Here is a 21,447-nt window from a genome sequence, read left to right on the forward strand (position 1 = left end):
TCGCCGGCATCTGAGGCTCATGTTGGACTTGCGTGTCCACGAGACTGTCGCTCGACGCCTTGCTGACTGTAAATCACATTTTACTGATCGTTCTGACACTTGATCACATGTTCATTTCGAAAAGGACTTGTAGTCACCGCGACAGGAGGCACAAAATGGGTTTGGCTGCTTGTCAGCAACCAATTAGTTCAAGCCCAACTTGTCCACTGCATACAGTAAATGTCTGCCATTTGAATTAAAACAGAAGGTTAACAGGAAGCAAGCTAATTTTGAAGCAAGCTTGCAGTAACAAAAGTAAAACTGGGTTTCACTACCACTACTGCATAAATGTATGCTATTGAAATTAAAACAGAAGCTTAACGGGAAAATTTAGTACGTCACTACGTGTCTATCTTTAACGTTGAGAGCGGGGTTTGTTTGTTTTTCAGTAAAAGTAAAAAAAAAAAAAATTGGCTCCTACTCACAATTTGACACCTGATTTTGATGCGCTTGTGAATGATGCCACGTTTCAGGTGCAATGTAAGCCTAGTTCATATTTACTGCTGTGCCACCTTCGCAATACAGTTCTGAGAAAATAAATACCTCCTGTAGAAACATGTTAGGACTATGAATATTGCAAAATATCAGTCAACAGCTTCAGTTCAAAAGAGGTTGGTTGGATTGTTGTTGTTTTTTTAATTTATGCACTGCCACAACTTGTATGGCTTTTTATGTACAGTAATCCCTCGTTTATTGCGGGGGTTAGATTCCGGACCACCCTCACAATAGATAAGATCCATGAAGTATTGACCACAAATTTTAGAAATGATTTATACACATGCTAAAGTTGCATGAACCTCCCCAGACTCATTACCTTTAATCTAGTCTTAAAGAACTTAAGTAAACATACAGTAATGAACAGTAGTACTGAACACTAGTATGTACATTTTATTCCTTTTGTGTTAATGATTTTTTTTTTTTTTTTACAGCATTCACTCAAAATCCCACGGTATGACAAATTATGCGCGATCTGAATGTGGGGGCGGGGGGGTTTACGCAATGCACTGAATCCGCAAAAGGTGAACTGCGATATAGCAAAGGAACATATTTGTATATGTTTACAAAACAGGGGTGATAACTGCACCCTTTTTTTTTTTTTTTGTTTTTTTAATAGTTCCAACTTCAGTTTGTATGGTGCAATGAATTTAAAACCCATTAAGCCACGACTGTACTGGACAAGTCCACTTGAAATCAAATTGGGGCGAATGTGGCCCGCAAACTAAAATGTTTGACACCCCTGCACGAAGCCACTTTTGCTGCTGTTTATTTTAATGTGAAGTGTTTTAGCTCTGAGTCTCAGTCGCCGCTGCTCATTAAATTTTTTTTTTGGGGGGGGGAGGGGGACTATGATTCTCTCCTGGCTTTTATTAGCCAAGTCAAATCAATTAGTATTTGATTGTTAATTTTGCCCATCACTGATTTTTCCTCTCATGCTGTGCATTTGAGGTGTGATGTTGTATCGTCATTTCTATCGTGCTGAATGAAAATTCCAGTTTTCGGGGGCGTTGGGGCGCCACAAGTGCTTACCTTTGTTAGTCGCACGGCGCACGCGGCATGTTTTAAACATCAGGGACTTCTTGTAACTGCCCGCCCGGCTTCTGAGGCCACGCATCAAAGTTCGGCTCGCACATCTGAGGACTGTTTTATCCTGCTAGAAAAGGAATGCATAATGGAGACAGACGCGGCACCGCTGCACTTTTAATGATCCTCATATGAATTAAATATTGCAGCCATTTTTAACCGAATTACATGGGAAACTATGTGCTCATTGTTAATATCCCAATTACGATAATGTTAACAGGTTTGTCGCCAAAGTTTGAAGTTCAGTCCACGTCATGTATTTACGGTTGTATCCGTAACTTTAACTCACATTTACCCCTCAAGAATTTTGCTGGATTTTGCACAAAAAGTAATGCACGAGATCCATAAATAGATATAGATCTAATAATAACTCATCATGATAAAGTTGGATTTATATATCATTATTCAGCAGCACAAGACATGCTTAAGTTTAAAAACATATTTTTGGATAAAATTCCCTTAACTAACTCATTGTCAATTGAATTATATAAAAATATAGTGGATAATAGTGCTCTACATGAACGCTCATATCTACACGATTTTATTATTTAGTGCACCCCAACGAATTAAAGACAAACCATTGATGTTTAAAGAATTATGTTTTTGTCCGCCTGTTAATGTAATTTCCTCATTACAAATCAGATCATAATGAGGGATGTGACAGGGGCAATATTGTGTCATGGATTGAAGAACGATGCTATTTTGTGCCACGTATGCAGCCAGGATATCAGTTTTAGTGATTTTAATGATGGGACGTGCTAATGAGTGTGTTTAAACTAGTGTGCAAACTCGAACTAGCAGACATTCCAACAGCTTCTTCCCTCTTGCGATCAACTTCTTAAACACCTGACCTACAATTTCATTACAACATGCTGGCAGTTTTTTGACTTGAGTTCGTTGTCACATTTCTGTGGGGCCAATTATGGATTACTCGTGCACTCACTGTAGTCGTCTCGCCATGCTGCACTATTTGCATATACTGGCCACTCATGCCAGAGTAGCATCTGCTCCATTTGCACACGGATTGAGGAGTATCTGTAACATTTGCACAACCGACATTGTCCCAGATGATCGCACTACTCGTCACTTTAAACCGCATACACTCCTTGAAGTCTCGGCGCCCTTTGCACAATGGTCATTTCACCGGACTGTTGCAATATTAGTCATTCGAACTGCTCTAAGTGCTAGAGGACTCTGCATCTTTTTGCACAATTGTCAAAAAAATAAAAATAAAAATGTACCGGCATTACCAGATAACTAGCAACCCTTTACTGCTCAGTGACTGTTTATTTTGTATTTTTTTCTCAATGTCTTTACGTCTCAAAAGCGTTCTCTGTCAATTGACTGTCTGTTGTCGTACTAGAGTGGCTACTACAAATTCCTTGTGTGTTTTTTGGACATACTTGGCAAATAAAGATGATTCTGATTAAAAATAAATAAATACTCAAAGAAGAGAAAATGAAACGACTGAACTCTCTTGCATCTCCAATTGTACATCCATCCATCCATTTTCTGCACCACTTCTCCTCAATAGGGTCGCGGGCGTGCTGGAGCCTATGCCAGCTATCTTCGAGCGAGAGGCGGGTGCACCCTGAACTGGTTGCCAGCCAATTGCATGGCAAATGCAACCATACCCACTCACATTCACACCTACGGGCAATTTCGAGTCTTCAATTAACCTAGCACGCCTGTTTTTGGGATATGGGAGGAAACCGGAGCACCCGGAGAAAACCCACGCAGGCACGGGGAGAACATGCAAACTCCACACAGGCGGGGCTGGGATTTGAACCCCGGTCCTCAGAACTGTGAGGCAGATGTGCTAACCAGTCGCCCACCGTGCCGCCCCAATTGTACAATTAAAAAATAAAAGGAGAAAAAAGGGCACATGGGCATGCGTGCGGTCAGTCCCTTGTCAGCGCCAAGCAGCTGAGATTAGTCAAATAGAATAATACAATTTTTGCAGCTAAATTGGTTAGGCCGCCTTTCTGTGCACCTGTTCACAAGAACTCTGCATTGGAATTGTAGACGACGTGCACATGCCTCAATCGCCATCCTCGCACTGTGCACACACTCAACATTAGGTACGTCTCCAGTCAATCAGCTCCAAGACAAAATATGAGAAATATGAATTTCACAAAGATAGCTGTTTCTAATATGTTTAGAGATAGGTAATAGTGTTATGTGTTTATTAGCGATTTATTCCGAAAAACTAACTGTGAAAGATAATTATAGTTGCAGTTTACTTGTTTGTTTGCAATGTCCTAATCAACTAAGCAGGTGCTCCCAACCAAGGGTGCCGGATACCGTTGCAAAAAAAATTTCCCTTTTCAAAGTCGACTGTTTTGCTAAATATTTTGTAGAAATACAGCATTAACGACATTATTTCAAATTGACAGGGCAAAAAAATGCACAAACCTAAGTTGATTATGATTCAGTTACTGGTTTGGTCCGTAACATGTCAGCAAATGGGCAAAAATGTTGTATTCCGTACAACCCAATTCCAATGAAGTTGGGACGTTGTGTTAAACATAAATAAAAACAGGATGCAATGATTTGAAAATCATGTTCGACCTATATTTAATTGAATACAGAGACAAGATAGACAAGACAAGATATTCAATGTTCAAACTGTTTTTGTTTTTAGCAAATAATCATTAACTTCGAATTGTATGGCTGCAACACGTTCCAAAAAAAGCTGGGACAGGGTAATTTTTACCACTGTGTTACATCACCTTTTCTTTTAACAACATACAATAAACGTTTGGGAACTGAGGACACTAATTGTTGAAGCTTTGGAGGTGGAATTCTTTCCCATTCTTGCTTGATGTACAGCTTCACCTGTTCAACACTACGGAGTCTGCGTTGTCCTATTTTACCAGAATCAAAATCATCTTTATTTGCCAAGTATGTCCAAAAACCACACAAGGAATTTGTCTCCGGTAATTGGAGCCGCGCTAGTACGACAACAGAGAGTCAATTGAAAGAGAACACTTTTGAGACATAAAGACATTGACAAAAAACAGTCACTGAGCAATAAAGGGTTGCTAGTTATCTGGTAATGCCGGTACAAATTATTCTTTTTTTTTTTTTTGACAATTGTGCAAAAAGATGCAGAGTCCTCTAGCACTTAGAGCAGTTCCAATGACTAATATTGCAATAGTTCGGTGCAATGACCATTGTGCAAACGGCGCCGAGACTTCAAGCGAGTCGTGCGATAATCTGGGACAATGTTGATTGTGCAAATGTTGCAGAAACTCCTCGATCAGTGTGCAAATGGAGCAGATGCTACTCTGGCATGAGTGGCCAGTATTGGTCAACAACAGATATGCAAATAGTGCATCATGGCGAGACTACTACAGTGAGTGCACGAGTAATGTATAATTGGCCCCGCAGAAATGTGACAACGAACTCAAGTCAAACAATTGCCAGCATGTTGCAATGGAATTGTAAGTTAGCTGTTTAAGAAGTTGATTGCAAGAGGGAAGAAGCTGTTGGAGTGTCTACTAGTTCTAGTTTGCATTGATCGGTAGCGCCTACCTGAGGGAAGGAGCCGGAAGAGCCGGTGAACGAGATGTGGATGGTCCGAGAGGATTTTGCACGCCCTTGTCTTAGTTCTGGCGGCGTGCAAGTCCTCAAGGGTGGGTAGGGGGGTACCGACAATCCTTTCAGCAGTTTTGATTGTCCGTTGCAGTCGGAGTTTGTCCTTTTTTGTAGCAGCACCAAACCAGACTGTGATGGAAGAACACATGACTGATTCGATGACCGCTGTGTAGAACTGCCTCAGCAGCTCCTGTGGCTGGCCGTGCTTTCTCAGAAGCCGCAGGAAGTACATCCTCTGCTGGATCTTTTTGAGGACGGAATTGATGTTGAAGGTCACGGGCATGCGATGTTGGTTTTCGGCCTTGCCACTTACATGCAGTGGTTTCTCCAGATTCTCTGAACCTTTTGATGATATTATGGACCGTAGATGATGAAATCCCTCAATTCCTTGCAATTGTACATTGTCCTTAAACTGTTCGAGTATTTTCTCACGCACTTGTTCACAAAGAGGTGAACCTCGCCCCATCTTTGCTTCTGAATGACTAAGCAATTCAGGGAAGCTCCTTTTCTACCCAATCATGGCACCCACCTGTTCCCAATTAGCCTGTTCACCTGTGGGATGTTCCAAACAGGTGTTTGATGAGCATTCCTCAACTTTCTCAGACATGACCCCGTCCCAGTTTTTTTGGAACGTGTTGCAGCCATAAAATTCTAAGTTAATGATTATTGGCTAAAAAAATTAAGTTTATCAGTTTGAACATTAAATATCTTGTCTTTGTAGTGTATTCAATTAAATATAGGTTGAGCATGATTTGCAAATCATTGTATTCTGTTTTTATTTATGTTTAACACAACGTCCGAACTTCATTGGAATGGGGGTTGTAGAACCAGATGTTTGCGTTTGTTTGATTTAACACAAAGATAATCATTCTGCTTTCTTGGAGGACTGCAGAAATGTTTTAGGAATATTTTTTTAGTGTCTTTCCTTGGCAGTTTTACTACGTGGATAAAGTCATAATGGAAGTACGCACATGATTGATTACATGATGGAACTGCAGATAATATAGATAAAAACTGTCAGGGAATGATGGAGTGGCCAAATAGTTCTGTCTCTAAAGGATGAAGATATCAACAGTAAAATTTGCAAGCATCCAGTGTGAGAAATTTGAAAGGAGAAGAGAACAGGGTACAACAGATTAGATAATGAGAGAAGAGGGAACCAGATAAGATTTAACAATACTCCACGAAAGTGGCTTCTGACTCCTGCTGTAATATGTGCCAACACGCAGTGAGAGCAAAGGAAGAAGTTGAGGGAATTGCCAAAACTGCGGTGGTCGGACATCAATGCTCTTTAATTTTTGTCTTTGAGTAATTTGAACCACAAAAAAAGAGTGAAAATTACCATCAGTGAATTTTCAAAGTCTGAACTTTGAAGCTTAATGTGGCATCAAAAAGAGCGTCCTTCTCACCCTAACCACATTTTTGAAACACTGTTCAAAAGCTTTTTGGTGGGCATACGTTGATTAAACCTCCCCCTCACTGCGCTTTTAACTCGATTGTGGGAAATGAAATAATGCAATAGCTTGTTAATGAGAACTAAGCAGAAAATTAGATCAAGCTTTGACGTTAGCCGAACTAATATTATACGGTTTGTGCTGTGGACACAAAGAACGGCTTGTGTTTTGCTCTGCTCCGCTATCTTAGTGCTCCTTGAACGGGAGCCGGAAGAGGGCCAGCGATTCTCTTTCCAGCAGACGAGGAAGAGGAGGCACAATGAGTGTGAGAGCTCCAAAAGACTTTAAGACCAAGGTGAAGCATACTCACGGAACCATGATTGGATAAAACTGTGAGACAGTGAATGTCCTATCAACTCATCTCTTGTTATTATAAGGTATTACGACAATGTTTGTCTGGAAGATGTAGGGTGGTCATACTATTGGTAGTGTTCAGCTTTAGTTGGTTTACATTGGCAAAAGTTGCTTACATTTCATTAGTATTCGGCACCATTGCGTTTAAACTGTACGACTTGGGTCGATATAGGCTACCTTGCTTCCGCGTGCCTTTTCGGGTCTGCCCATAAAATTTGCAACCAACCCAAACGTTTCGGGACCAATGGTTACATTGAAATCCCTTAAGCTCCCCTTAAATCTGTATTGGTCATTTTACCAATAAATTGTGGACAATTCTCTCTTTTCACACATTCCACTTACTGTTGGGATGAGTTTGGTGTGGAAGAATTTAATCTTAACTAACACCAGTGGAGCTCAAAAATATTTGCCAAATGCAACCAAAAACACTGATAATCACTATAGAGCAAAATTAATATTTTTGTAGCCAATGTAGCTTTTCTTGTGCATATTGTATGCTCAATAACAGCGACACTGTCGCCTGGTGGCCTGGAATACATACTACAACCAGATCAGCCATTCGACTCCAAAAGTAATACTGGTGTTTAAACACGGAATCATACTGCTAAGCATCTTAAAGATATAACTGATGGTCTGCTGTATAAATCTTGCACTCTCATATAAACGTGATCAGCCACTGTTACTCAGCCGTCAAACTGTAATGCTTGATATGGCTGTTTTTTAAAACACTAACCCGTACTGATATATTTTTGGATTTGATTGAAACAAGGTATATCAAACTGATGGTCTGCGATCCAGTATGGACACTGTATGTAAATATTGTACTCTCACATCTAGTAGCCAGCTAGTCAGTCAATCGGCTTAAGTGAATAACGAACTGTGCCTGAGTTCAATTTCTGCCTTTGACAACCACGCCTCCCCCACGTCCAACACACAAGAGTTAAGTCCCATTTTCCCCTTATTCATTTTCTTGTGTGATGTTTGGAATGGTGACATCAAAATGGGGAGGGATTTTGTTTCTTCAGTTTTATGCAGCACATACGGTACCTTCAGTACTGCATGTAAGCAAAGTCAATCCTAAAGCTGAGAAAACAACCTGAAGTAACCTCAAACGTTCCCTCTCATCAGTCATTTCTTAAAAATATGTCCCCATTTACATATTTGCGCACTTTACTCTGGCTTCTTCTCATCTTTTCTACCTTGATGTTTGTCTCTGTCGCTCTCTTGATCGGCTTTGCGTCCGTCTATCTCTTCATCTGTGCTTTTACACCTGCGCGACGAGGCTAACGTGAGACGACAGCAATCTTTTTCATCACAATGGGGAGCCGAAAGACCAAAAGACTCACTTAAAAGACGTGTTTCAGGGTATTAATTGCTTGACATGGCTCACCCAGGTATGGGAAACCTTGCATGTATGGCAATTAAACAGAGTGGGGGAGTGGACGGACGTGGGGATGGCTGAAATACTTCGTCTAAGCGGAAAATGTGTCGTGGGGCACACAAAGTTATGTTAAGTTAACAGAAGTGGGTAGAGTGGCCAAAAAGTGTATTCAAGGAAGAATACTGTTAGCTCAAATAAAAAGTGATCCTCCAAATAATTATTTGAGGGGGGTTTGTCAAATTGCAAATTGAGATATTGCCCAACAATATAATTTTAAGTGAAACACCAATGAATGAAATCTTTATCAAATAACATAAATTAGGGCAAATTCAGCCGCAAGAAATGGTCTTAAACTTTCTTTGTTTCGCTCATCAAACGGGTCAACTGCCAGGTGGCGTTCTGGCAGGCTGAAACGTGGACATTTTTAGACAGACACGTATAACAGCGCACGACAGCTGTTTCTTTTTCGTAGTCTGGAAGGTAAACATAGATTGAAGCATAGGCGTCGTTAGGTCAGTCTGTTTTACCCCCAAAAGTTTTAAATAAGCTTGGATAAACCACCACTAAATTAGTGTGGGATTGGGTCCCCCCCCCCCCCCCCCAAAAAAAAAAAGAAAATGAAAAAAAAAAAAAGAAACTGGGGATAGGTGAATCCACGGGTGCCAGGGGTCCACTGTAATTGACACGCTAGTCAATAGTAGCATGGGACCTTCTGCTGTCCCAGATGTTTTCAAGACTACTTTTATATGACTTTATTTATTTAAAAGTAATTCATATTTTTCTCCAACCATTTTGTCATGTCATTAGGCTGTATATTGATCAGTTCTTAATTGTTTCAATTTATCTTGAATGGGAAGAAGTCACAGTCTTGCAGTAATGTAAATCGAAAAGGACACACATCAGCATCTGAGTCCCAACACCGTGATAGACCGATTTGCCACCCTTAAAAACAGATGATGATGCTTCCACCTGCCAAGGATTGCAGCTGTTAATTTCATTTTGATTACATTTTTAACTTTTTAAAGGGAAATGATTCTCTCCTCTATGTAGGCAAGGCCGCGAAAGCTTTGTGTGCAGTCATGTGACTGCCTGGCTCTGTCTGATTGGTCAAATGGAGTCAAACGTCACTAGTGGCCAAGTTGGAATGGTGCAAGAGAGCCATGTGAAAGAAGTCACAGATAAAAATACAAGTAGTGAGTGGAACGTAGCTCGATGTAATGGAGTAAAAGTATTGTTTCTTCTTGATAAAAAATACTCAAGTAAAACTAAATGGCTATTTGCATGAAAACTACTCTGACAAGTACAAATGATCCCCGAAATGTTGACTTAAGTAAATGCAACAGAGCAAATGCGGTGTGTTACTGCCTACCTCTGTAAATTAAAGACCTCCTCACTTCTCCAGGATGTGCACAAGAAAATGTTATATCAAATGCTGGGTGTCCCAAAATGCACCATTTTGAAAAACAACAGTGAATACCATGGAATGAGGAGGCCTTTAAATGGAACAATAACACACATTGCCAATGTGTATCAAACCGATGTCGTTATAGGGTAGAAAAATAAAACAAAGGCAGGAAAAGTGCAAATACTCTATGCAAGAATTCTGTATACCCTCCCATTCTAAAGTTTGTGGTCAATTATTAATGTCAAAGAAATTTTTGTTGTTGTTTTTTTTACCACATGAACAATGTCAATACTGTATTTCTTATTAATTTAATGTTATCATTATTGAAAATAACAGTGCTTTTTCTTTTAAAAATGAATGACCAAAAACTCTTGAATGGTTGTGTATATTTGTATAGCATAAATTGACACCCCAAAGATTTTGTACAGTCATATTATAGATTTTTTTTTTTTTAACATTATGTATAATGATAAGTATCGTCTTCATATTTGAAGAGCAACTTCATCCGCGACAGTCTTCAGGGAATCATTGCTACCCCAATGTCAACAAATGTTGCTGTGCACTAAACATCACTGCTCTCCAATTATCCCGGAACTTTGCAATGGAAATGATTTCTATATCAGTTTGGATCTAATTCAATTAGAATTTGCAGCGGCGCCAATATATCACAAAGCCGCTCTGTATTTGGGACAGCCACATGACACACTCATAAATTTGGACATTTTGTTGGGAAATCATGAAAATATAACATGATGCCAGAATTTGTTCATGTGGTCATCTACGCGACTGTCTTTTCTGCACGTTTGTGGTTGTTATTTATGTTAAAGGCGCGTCGCATGCTGAGAGCGTTCAGCAGCACGCGGGCATTATGTGAAAATAGCAGTGGAGTAGGTTCCGTCATGGTCACGTACCTGTCCATACCAGTTATATTCCAGCATTGCTTCAGGATGGAGCGTTGACCAAAACATGCACCTCCGCTTGTTATCTCTCGGAACAGGTACGAGAATAAACACAGACAAGTTGTGGAATTTTCGGGAGGCAAAGCTTAGCGTTCACACATGTCCACATGCGCCGGCGGGCTGTGATTGGCACATAGAATTTGGGCACTCCCAGAGCTTCTGACCTGTTGATAATGAACCTGAACCCATTATTTTGAGTCAATGAATTGAAAGAAATAGGGCAAAGAATGAAAGCCGCAGGGCCAATTAACAGCATTCTTGGATGTATTACGCCAAGCCTGCCGCTCAGGCAGACCACTTTGCGCCTTTTGTCTTTATCCCCTCTGTTATTCATTAATTATTCTGAGCAGGGTCAGGGGTCACGTGGCCAATTGCGGAAGCCGTCTCTGTCTGTCTTCGCAAGGATGGCACTACATCGGATGCCCGCCCACATGCCCGTTCCTGACTGTGCCACCTTGACTTGTGCTCATCATTTCCACACATTGGAAAATCCCCCCTAAACCTTTCATTGACGTCACGTTTAATTGACATGTCGGGTGGATTCCGGACAGCAAAGGCCTCATCAGGTTAAGTAAGGCCTCACCCCATCTTGTCAGATCTTGCTGACCTCAGATCAGTTGCGTACACAGACTGTACATGTTTTAACGAGGCCGTCTAGAAGGCCTCGATTGCACATTGAACACCTCCAAAGGGCACATTGTGGCCAGTTTGTATGTCTCTTCATGACTTCCAATGGCAAAGAGGAAAGCTCATGTTCCCAAACAACCCATTTGAACCAAAATGTAGTTTGATATTTTGAGGATTTCGTGAGTTGTTCTGCCTTATTTTCCGCCACGGTTTCCACATTGAGCTCCTCATGTTCCCAGAACTATAGAGGCGAGTTTGTCTCTGTCCATTTTTCACAGTCGAGGCCAGTTTTAACGGACCATTTGCAACGCATTGCTCTGTTTAGGGTAAGCGTGGATGACTGTGAGTCACATTGTCTCACACAGGAAGAGGAGCAGCATCGGTGACATTTGAACTAAGATGTGTGCTTGGTGTATTTCATAAAGACTGACATTCAAACAGGATGAGCAGGAAACAAAAGGAAATTCAATTTTTCCGCACGATTAGAGTAATCACATTAGGAGAAGATGTTGTCTGTGATGTCAATTCCCCTTTAATGTGATAATAAGCATATCAGAGTTTAATTATCCCTTGGACTGTCTGTGCAGATTGTCAGTCATCCTGGCCATGGTAATCCGCAAAGGTTGATCAAGGCAACTGGACTACTATTGTTTGTTGAAGACGTTTCACCTGTAATCCAAAAGGGTTCTTCAGTTCCAAAATGTTAGGTGTGGAGTCTCCCTATTTGTGCCTCTGTGGGTGTGTTCCGTGGGGGTGGTCAAACAATCGGTTGTTTTTGTTGCCCGGTGTGTGTGGTTGGTGAAACGGCTGCCCTGCATGCTAATCCGCCGTTCGCGTCTTGTTGAAAAACGGCTCTTCCCGCTAAATGAGCCGACCTTCGGAGGGAGAGACGTCAGGGACGTTGTAATATGTTATATGAGTCGCGCCATCTAATGCATTGGATGCAGGCAATTGTCGTCTTATGCATGGTCTGATTTCAATCAGAGCCCTTCCTCCGTGCTCCTATTTTATTGTTTGTTCCAGTTTTTCATGATGATGCTTCACGTAATGGGGGAGCATCACCTGCTTTTAGATATTACTCCAGTTACGGGGCTGTGTCAGTGCATAAACCCAAACTTGATCATGCACTTTATCACTATTGTTTTCAATGTAGATGTTCCCCCATTTTAACGGCACGTTCTTGCGGGTATTACATATGGGTCATTTTCATGTAATTTGATCGCTAACGGTAAAGACACATCAAAAAGACACAGAGAAATTCAAATTTAACAAATTTTTTTTTTATGCTGCCTTAGTTTTATATGGGGAAATAAATGTCTCCCATGCTGATAATAAATGTCTCCCATGCTGTTTGCAAAGTTAATGATGATTTCAAATTGTAGGCATTCATAGTAAAGGCAGTCCTTACTGAGAGCGCAAAAGGTGGTGGCCCATTGAAATACACTTCTTTTTATAACAGTAAAGACAAAAGTGCATCACGGTAAAGCCGTAAAACAGTTTCATAAATCCGTGTTGCCCTTCAAACTCTGCGAATACAAGTGCATAAATGATCCTAACTGCTCATTAAACCCACGACACTCTTGCCGTTATGCAATCTGAATAACGGTAAAAGACACGCGATGGTTCTGCCACTTTAACAAATTGATTTTCAGGAGGAAATTCAGTGGGCCATGTCTTTGTTATTGATCAACTCATATGAAAATGGTAGAAAAACAAACACACTAGGGGTCCCTGAATACCAATTAGGTGAATCTTGCCCCCCCATCCCCACACACACGCCACCCCACTCTGTGCTTATCTAGCCTCCAGGGAGACCTCCGGCCCATTGCCCTCCCTCTCTCGTAAACACAGAGCCCCGAACCAGCGTGGAGTCTCAAGCGGGTCCCTGATGCACATGGTCTACTTCACCACCACCACCATATACTACTCTGCACGCATTGTACCTTTCTGCCCCCCCCCCCCCCCACCCCGCTCCTTTTAAATCCTATTAGTCTGTGAACATAGTTTAACTGAAAAAAGACTGTCGACTTCACTCAATTAGGCCTAATAGGATTAAAGGATGCCGGTATGGGCCGGGAGTTTTCAAATGGCAATGGAATTTTTTTGCAGACACCTGCTCCATCCGTGGCAGTAATCTCACCAAAGCTATAGAGGATGCAGAGGCTTTGGCCACGCCCACCTTGGAGTCCAGTCAATTGATGGAATGCATCCATCATTATTGCAGTTTTGTCTGTAAATTCCTGACCTGTTGGCGTCACTTTACTTTTGTCCATCTGGTGCATCCACTCTAAGATCAGACCATAATATTTGCTACAGTATTTAACAAGTTTGTTTTGCCCCTCCAATATAATCTATGACCATTCCAAATCTTGCATTCCATTCTTAATAACTTGTCCAACAAAAACAGCTGTGGGCATGTAACTTAATTTCCTTAAAGATGCATGTTAGTTTATATCCTTGTTTTCTCCTTTTTTTTTTTTTTTTATAATATGCTATGATTTGTAAGGCCCGGGCCAGAAGACTGGAATGACAAGCTTCATCCATGGTTTAATTGCAGTGCTGCAAAGAGTGCAAAAGCGGCCGAGGACTGTGGGCAACAACACTTCCACGGGGTTTAACATTCAGCCTGATAGCATTTGGGACGGTGGTGAAAGAGCACGAGCAAAAGCATGAATGGAATGTGATGGTGTCAGATAAGTGAGAGAGTTAAAGGCTTGAATTCATAGCAAAAAAATAAAAAAATAAAAAGCCATCGTTAATATGGACAAACATGGTCAAGGTACAATATAAACCTCCGGAGCCGATATGAATCCTTGACTTGCTCCATACTGTAGGTAAATGTAGAAATAAGTCCTCCAGATCAAAAAGTCAAATCCATACTTTTTGGTTCCCTGCCAAGCTCGATTGTTAGAGGTAACTGAGTTCAAAGTTCAAGTAAAGGTTTTTATTTTTATTTTGTTTGTTTGTTTTTGTTCCCCCCCCCCCCCCCCCTCCCCCCCACCAAGTACTCACAAAGTCCAGATCAGTGCTGAGTTGTTAGAGGCTGCTGAGGTCAAAGACTGGTCAGACTTTTTCACCACAGTGAACAGCGTGCTGTCACTTTGGCTCAGGAATAGTGCGCGTAGTAGAAAAGTAAAGGCGTCTACAGGGGTCCTCGGTTTGCGACGCTCCGTTTTGAGGTTACAAATGGCGCGCGTTGAACTTGAGAGTGCAGCAAGAACACGTCATCACACAGCACCAGAAGGCGTACTTAGTTACTGACATACTTACTGTTTTTCATTTAATTGTGAAATTAATTGTGAAATTGCGAAATCTCCAGCTAGCAATGCGACACAGTCTTCATGTATCTGCGCAGGTCCGAGAGTACGAAAAATGCGCTATCTCCGCCCAGGATGTGGATTAACCTCACATCGGTAGCTTCGTCTAGTCCAATCGCCGCTAGGAATGTCCACCGGGACCACGGTTCACCGAGTGGTGTTTTGTCCAATAATGCGCGGACGACGACTGTGTGCGATCAAGAACTGAATTTTTGATACCGCACGCAGCAACACGTGTAACACCTGGGGCAGTACATCAAGTGGACGTAGTTGGCTGCACCTATAGTAACGTGTGTGTTATGTAAAATGTAACAGCTGAGTTGCTGCTTTCTGTCGATGTACTTGATTTTTTATTGGGGGGGGGGGTTGGTTGGTTACAGCTATCAGTAACTGTTCATTGTCTCAAGCAGTGAGTCTCAGTGTGATACAAGTACCAATGGTGGTACACCATTTCCCTCTAGTGGTATGCAAAAGAGTCATTCATTTAAACACAAATGACATTTGCAACATTTCAAATATGAAAAGCAATCAAACATATTAGAATGAAATAAAGCTTGTCAATTTTTTTTAGAGTACAGTACATTTTACTTTATATGTACAATACACATTTGTAAGTTTTCAAGTGCAGTACATTTTTTTAAGTACAATTCAGTTGTATTTAACGTTGAAGTATAATACGTGCAGTTCAATGTTTTCTGTTTTTTTTAAATGAAGCATTTACGTGCAATACAATTTTAATTGAATCATTATTTAAGTATAGTATTTTATTCTCCTCTTAGTGCAGTGTCAATGTTCCAACTGCATAACATTACAATGGCTTGCAGTAATAAAGAAACTTAGGGACACTTGGGCCTACTACGTAAAAGTGTAAAAAGTTCAGAAATCATTGGTCTAAATAAAAGGGTTGTCGATCGACCGGCGCTCGTATAAGACCCTACGGCACTGAACTGAACGAAATATCAATGACCTCCTCGACTTGTCGACTCGACTTGCCTCACGTTCGTCGCGTGTGTAAAAGTCGCACAGTCACCACTCGAAATTGTACCACAAGGCAAGGTTGCCATGAGTTAACTCGACATCACGCGACTGGGACCAGCAGAGTTGTTTTGAATTATCATCCCGCTTAATTCACATGTGTCGGCAGTCGTTTTCGGCGGCTTTAAAACGTTATCATCCATCCTCCTTTTCTTGCTAATCACCATTCTTCCCAGGGGTGTCGTACGGAGTCTCATACCAACACCTCACAACATCTTTCCTCCCCGGAGGTCTCTCCGTGTGTCTGGACACTGTGAATAGCTATCTTGGTGGCCTTGGATCGCCCCCACATATACCCACCACCCCCTTCCAAAGCACCATGAGGGATTATGATCTGTTTTATCCAGAAGTAGCCTGTTTTTTTTTTTTTTCTTCTTCTTCCGTGTCAGTGTGCAAGACGTCACCACTGTAGGAACGGGTGAAGGGTGAACTGGTGAGCTGTGATGCTTGTGCGAGGTACATTGTCGCGGAAGAACAGTCTTCTCACTAATACAATTAGATTTATTTTGTTTTTTGATAATAATTTTGATTATCCACTGTGTTTTGGGGAACAGACAGATGTTGATCAGAGTTTGAGAATTCTTCTCAAATTTGAAATGTGTGCTTGGCAATTGTATTAGGGAAAAAGAAAACATTTGTTTGCAAGGCAGGAGAAAATAGATTGTCATCATGTTCCTGATTATAGTTTGTTGCTTTATTTTGATGTTTCTTTTTATAGAGGGGAGCGAAAAGAGCAGAATTACAGAAGCTTGATGTCATTAGCTAATTGAATCAACTGTATGCAGTTCATGTCACATATTTGAGGGTGAGGATTTTTGCTGAGACTAACTGATGTGATTTTGTACAACAATCTGACTAATATACTTACTGTAGGGCCTTTATAGTGAACTTGGAATATAATTAGGCTTTACACGATCAGGAATTTTTGGGGCCGCTCACCCAATCAGTGAGTTGAAAAAACCGATAACCGATCACAACATGGAGGAATGTGTCTATTTAAATGACCTGTTCATTTACTGTATATACTTGTGTACTTAATTGCTCAAAAAATGATATTTACACTAAATAATGTATCTTTGTGAGGCATAACGACAGACAGAACAAATGAATGGTCTTCCACTAGATGGCAGGAAGTAAATACAGTAATTAATGTATGCACTTTTTGTGACATTTTTGGTTTTTTGGTGTGCCGTTGAGATTTTTCAATTGTAAAATATGTTCCTTGGCTCCATAAAGGTTGGAAATCACTGCTCTAGTCAGGTGGTATCTTCTAATCAGTCAGGTCAAACTAACATTACATGACAGAAATAATGGCTGCTAACTTACTGTAATTAAATTATTTTTAATTAAATGACTTCACCCACACCGAAACCTTAGAGCATGATTCGACAGAACGGCGGCATGTGTACGTCCAACCGTTCGTGCTACCACTCGCTTGCTAGGCTACATAACGTTTTTGGCTGCCTGCTTGTGAGCCGTATCGTATTCAAAGTACGTGAAAATACCTCAAGCAAGCCTTAAACGAACGTCCTCTCCTGTCCTGAGCACCGGTGACCACCGACACACGTTTTTCCCCATTTTGTCCTTAAAAAGTCAAAGTCAGCGCGCTCCACTCTTGTTGTCGTCGCCACGGTAACGGGTGTAACGCATTTGAGTTGACAAGATCAAGCCCAATGATCGTAAAAAACGGGATGCGGTGGCAAGGTTTTATTGCAGTAGTCTGACATAGTGGATGCCATGGCTCAAGATTGTTTGTTGTTGCAGTGAGTCGATCCAAACTAGCTCACCTTATGAAACAAAATGTCTTCTCTTTATTTGTATTTCTATATGTAATATTTCCTCCACATTCCTTCATCTATCCGAGTCACTGCTCAGGATTCCCGTGTGTCTCCAGCCCCTGCGTTCATCCGTTCTGGTTCAGACAGTCCAGATGGGTGGTCCGACTCCAAACCGGTCACCGAAGCCTGGCCGTTGTTGGGCCCAAAAGTGCTCAAACTTCCTCAGCCTGTGCTCATCCGCATCGCTTCATCCATGCACCCTCCCAGAGCACTTCATTTGCTTTCCAAATTACTTTGCTTTTCTTCCTCGCCACCACATAAATGTGTATAGCGCCTCTTTGCACTGAATTGTTCACACATTGGAACACGGTACGTACAGGACACTGGTTGAATTTGCGCGAACACCTCGGTTTGTCCCATGGCACCCGATGACACGCCGCCTTCCCGCTGTGACTGACAGGTTCCGCCACGGATCTTAACACAACAAAGTTGGACTTGTCCCAAGCGTAGCGGCGACGCTTGCATGTGGTTTTTATTCCTCAAAGCGACAGCCCAGCATGCCAGGCTGGAAAATGATATACTGCCGATTTTTGCACTTTGCAGTGTGAAAAAGCCAGAGCCAGTTCTCACCAGTAGGATTTAGTACACAAAGTTATGCAATGAAGTTACTCTCGTAGAAAGAAGAAATAGTTCTATTATATGAAAATGCAATGTGGAAAGACTAATATGCCGCTGTAACCGGTGTGAGAAGCAGTTTTCGCATTTTTATGGCAACATTTGTTTTTGAACCGGCATGCTCATGATGCATGTTGCTGCTTTAATATTCTACTTACAATTTTGTATGATTTCCAACTAAATTGTCACAAGTTGAATTCAAATATGACTTTGTTTTGTTGTTCGCATTGTGCTCGTCATTTTTATATTGCTTAAAGCATACGCTGCCATGTCTTGGTGTGACATCATGGGCAGAACTAAAGACCACATCATAGGCAGAACTAAAGACCAAAGTTGCTGCATCGCCGGTGTGGACAAAGGAATCTACTATACTATAATATACTTATAATGTACCATTGCAAACTCATATCGACACAATAAGACCCCAAAATGATGTTCAATCGCTTACTTAATATGCTAAAAAAAATAAGCTATGCCCCTTTCTTCTGCAACGCAGCATTACAGCGATCGATTTAAACAAAACAAGCCTACTCAAATGTATCTAACGCCATTATTTTCGCTCATTATGGTTAAAAGAACAAAACAAAAAAAAACATTCAGACTTCCAATATACGTGACAGTAACATTGCAGGATTCCACAGAATGAGGAAAAATGTCGCTGAGTTTTTTGAGCGTTCAAGAGCGTTTATAGATTTGTTCTCAAGCGATTTTCACCACTTTAAATTCGTTAACATTGTGTAAGTGGGGACAGACCAATAGTATCCATTTGTGAAGCAACCAAGAACACGTACTAGTATAAGGAAATGTGCTCGCCTTCTGCCCTTGTTTTGGACCTAAATGTGGGCAGGCCAAAATCTGACTAAAAAGCAAATATGTCATCAGAAAACAAACCTCAAATTACTACTGAGTCTCTTTCTTTTAAGTCCAGAACTATGGATTAAGTGCCAATGTTGACATCATTCAAGAGGTCCACTAGGAGACATAATGCACGTGGGTATGATTTTTCTGTTTGTTGTTTGTTTGGGCATTTTGATGGCATCATTTTTCACCTTCACATGCAAGTCGTGAGGGGATTGCAATTTCTAGCGATGAGAAAAAAGTCAAATGAATTCTTCATGGCATTCTCCACTTTGCACCTGAGCCCATCCAATCCTCCTCCTCTTGTTCCTCGTGGCTCATATAAACACACGCTCACACTCACCAGCGCAACTTTAACACATGAAAGACCTCCCACAGAAGCGAAACGCATCACGTAACGATGCTTTGAAGTCTATCAGTCGCCCATCTAAAGTCGGGATGTTTTCTCTTCCTCCTCCTTTACAAATCTGATTCATATCGGCCATCTGGATCTTCATCTTCCATTCCCATCTCGCCGTGGTCAGTCTGGGAGTAATTTGGAGCTTTTTTTCCACCAGAGCTCCCGTATCCCAGTCTTGCGGAATTCCGGTTCAATTCGGCATCAAAGCAGGAAAACAGACCGGATTTCTCCATTTTTATCCCCGATGGCAACCACTGTGCACATTTGCCTACATTCATGTTGAATACATGCATAGAATGACCAGCAGTCATTGCAGTGGAGCTGGTCATGGCTCAGTTTCTCGTCAGCTACGTTGCATGGGCTATTTAGCCACATGAAATTGGCCCCCGGAAAAAAAAAAAAAAAAAAACATTGCAGTTGTCCTGCTTTGCTTTTAAATAGGTGTAGCAGAACATATCGTTAATTCATTATTATTTGTCAAAAGTCCAATGCAACGCACTTTATAAGCCTTTTTTTTCCCCCCTCCAAACTGTATCGAACAGACAAGAATGCTGCATCGTGCTGATGCTATTTTAGGAGGCTTGCCGTGTTTACGGCCTGAGTAGGTTTCATACTGACAAAGCCTGACCGATTCATCAGCCCTTTTCAGGTCGTCAAAAATCTGCTGTTTTTTTTTTGTTTCTTTTTACACATTAACACATAAGACAAAAATAATGACATTAAAACAAACATTTTTATAAAAAAAAAAAAAAAAAAAAAAAAAAAAAGAAATGGGCAAAAAACAGTAAAAAGTCAGCCGATTTTGTTTTTCTTTTTTCCCTCTCTGTTTTAAAGGTAAACAAATGCTTAAAGGCAATATATTGTAAAGCAGTCATATATTCTGCCTGTAATTCATATTTTTATTGTCGTAAGCATTAAAAGACCAAAAAATAACTAATTTTATTCTTTTTCGCTTTTTTTTTTTTTTAATTGGCCCATCGGCTTATACACTCATCGGCGACAACATTAGGTACAGCGACAAAAGCAAATTGCGCTATATTTTGAAAACAATTTGTCATCGTTTTGATTATTTTTTGTTTCTTTTTGCCTACCTTCCAAGTGTCTTGGGAGTGGTACAAAGCAGAAGCGGATCGTACGCCGCCGTAGGTGCCAAAGTAGGGACAGTGAGCCCGGAAGTCGTTGCCGGTGCTGCTGGGCCATGCGGTGCAGAACTGGAGCAAGCTATGTGGCTGCGCTCCAGAGTTCCACAAAGCCCGCCTGGCGTCTCGCCTACTGGTCATCCACTGGTCAGTCTGGGCCGGATGGGAACATCTCTGAAATTCAACAAATTAAAGTAACAGAGTCCATTTATTGTCTTTTAACTATTCTTAAATGATATTGAGGCCTTTGGTGGAACTCATAAGTGGCTAATTGTCAGCAAATACAGCAAATACATACTACGCGCCATTCCACTAGTTTTGTCCTCGCCTTAAGTGAACTCGGCCGAGGCCACGGTATGATTGTGGGAGATATAATTACCTAATTTGAATCCCAGAGATTGTAGATGCACGGGTTTGATTATAAGGATTGCGCTCAATTCTACCATTCTAATGATATAAATTCATTGTTGTCTTATGCTTTTTTCCCCCTGGTTCTCAAAATTGTCATTTATTTTTAGAATAATGCAGTATCCACTGGCTAATGGTTAAATGGAGGGCGACAACCTTTGTTCCCAAAGGGATACAAGTACCTTGTATCTAAATTTCCATACGTCATTGTGGAATGTTATTATTAGGAGACTTGATTCCTTGTCTCCCCTCACATAGAGGTTAATTGGCAATGCGTAAGAGTCGGAAAAACTTAATTGCCTTTATTCTGTCGCCGACATTGCAAGGATACCGTTGCCAGGCACGTCTGTGCGAAACCGTGTGGGATAATGCGGACCTTTCTACAAACTGTCGACCTCGCCGCATTCCCGTACCGGTGTTCACGTCAGAAACAACAG

At 41.2% G+C, this 21,447-nt stretch overlaps 1 protein-coding gene across 3 annotated transcripts in view; it reads right to left on the reverse strand.

Annotated features, from left to right (window-relative positions):
- tfec (transcription factor EC) overlaps window positions 1–21,447 on the reverse strand; it is a 47,371-nt gene that overhangs the window by 20,206 nt on the left and 5,718 nt on the right. For all 3 annotated transcript variants that reach the window (XM_061667606.1, XM_061667605.1, XM_061667607.1), the window contains one exon: window positions 20,555–20,776. In XM_061667606.1, the coding sequence (XP_061523590.1) occupies window positions 20,555–20,776 (222 nt within the window). The remainder of the gene's footprint in view (window positions 1–20,554; window positions 20,777–21,447) is intronic.

This window comes from Phycodurus eques, chromosome 22, assembly GCF_024500275.1.
Source record: "Phycodurus eques isolate BA_2022a chromosome 22, UOR_Pequ_1.1, whole genome shotgun sequence".
In the NCBI taxonomy this organism is placed as follows: Eukaryota; Metazoa; Chordata; class Actinopteri; order Syngnathiformes; family Syngnathidae; genus Phycodurus; species Phycodurus eques.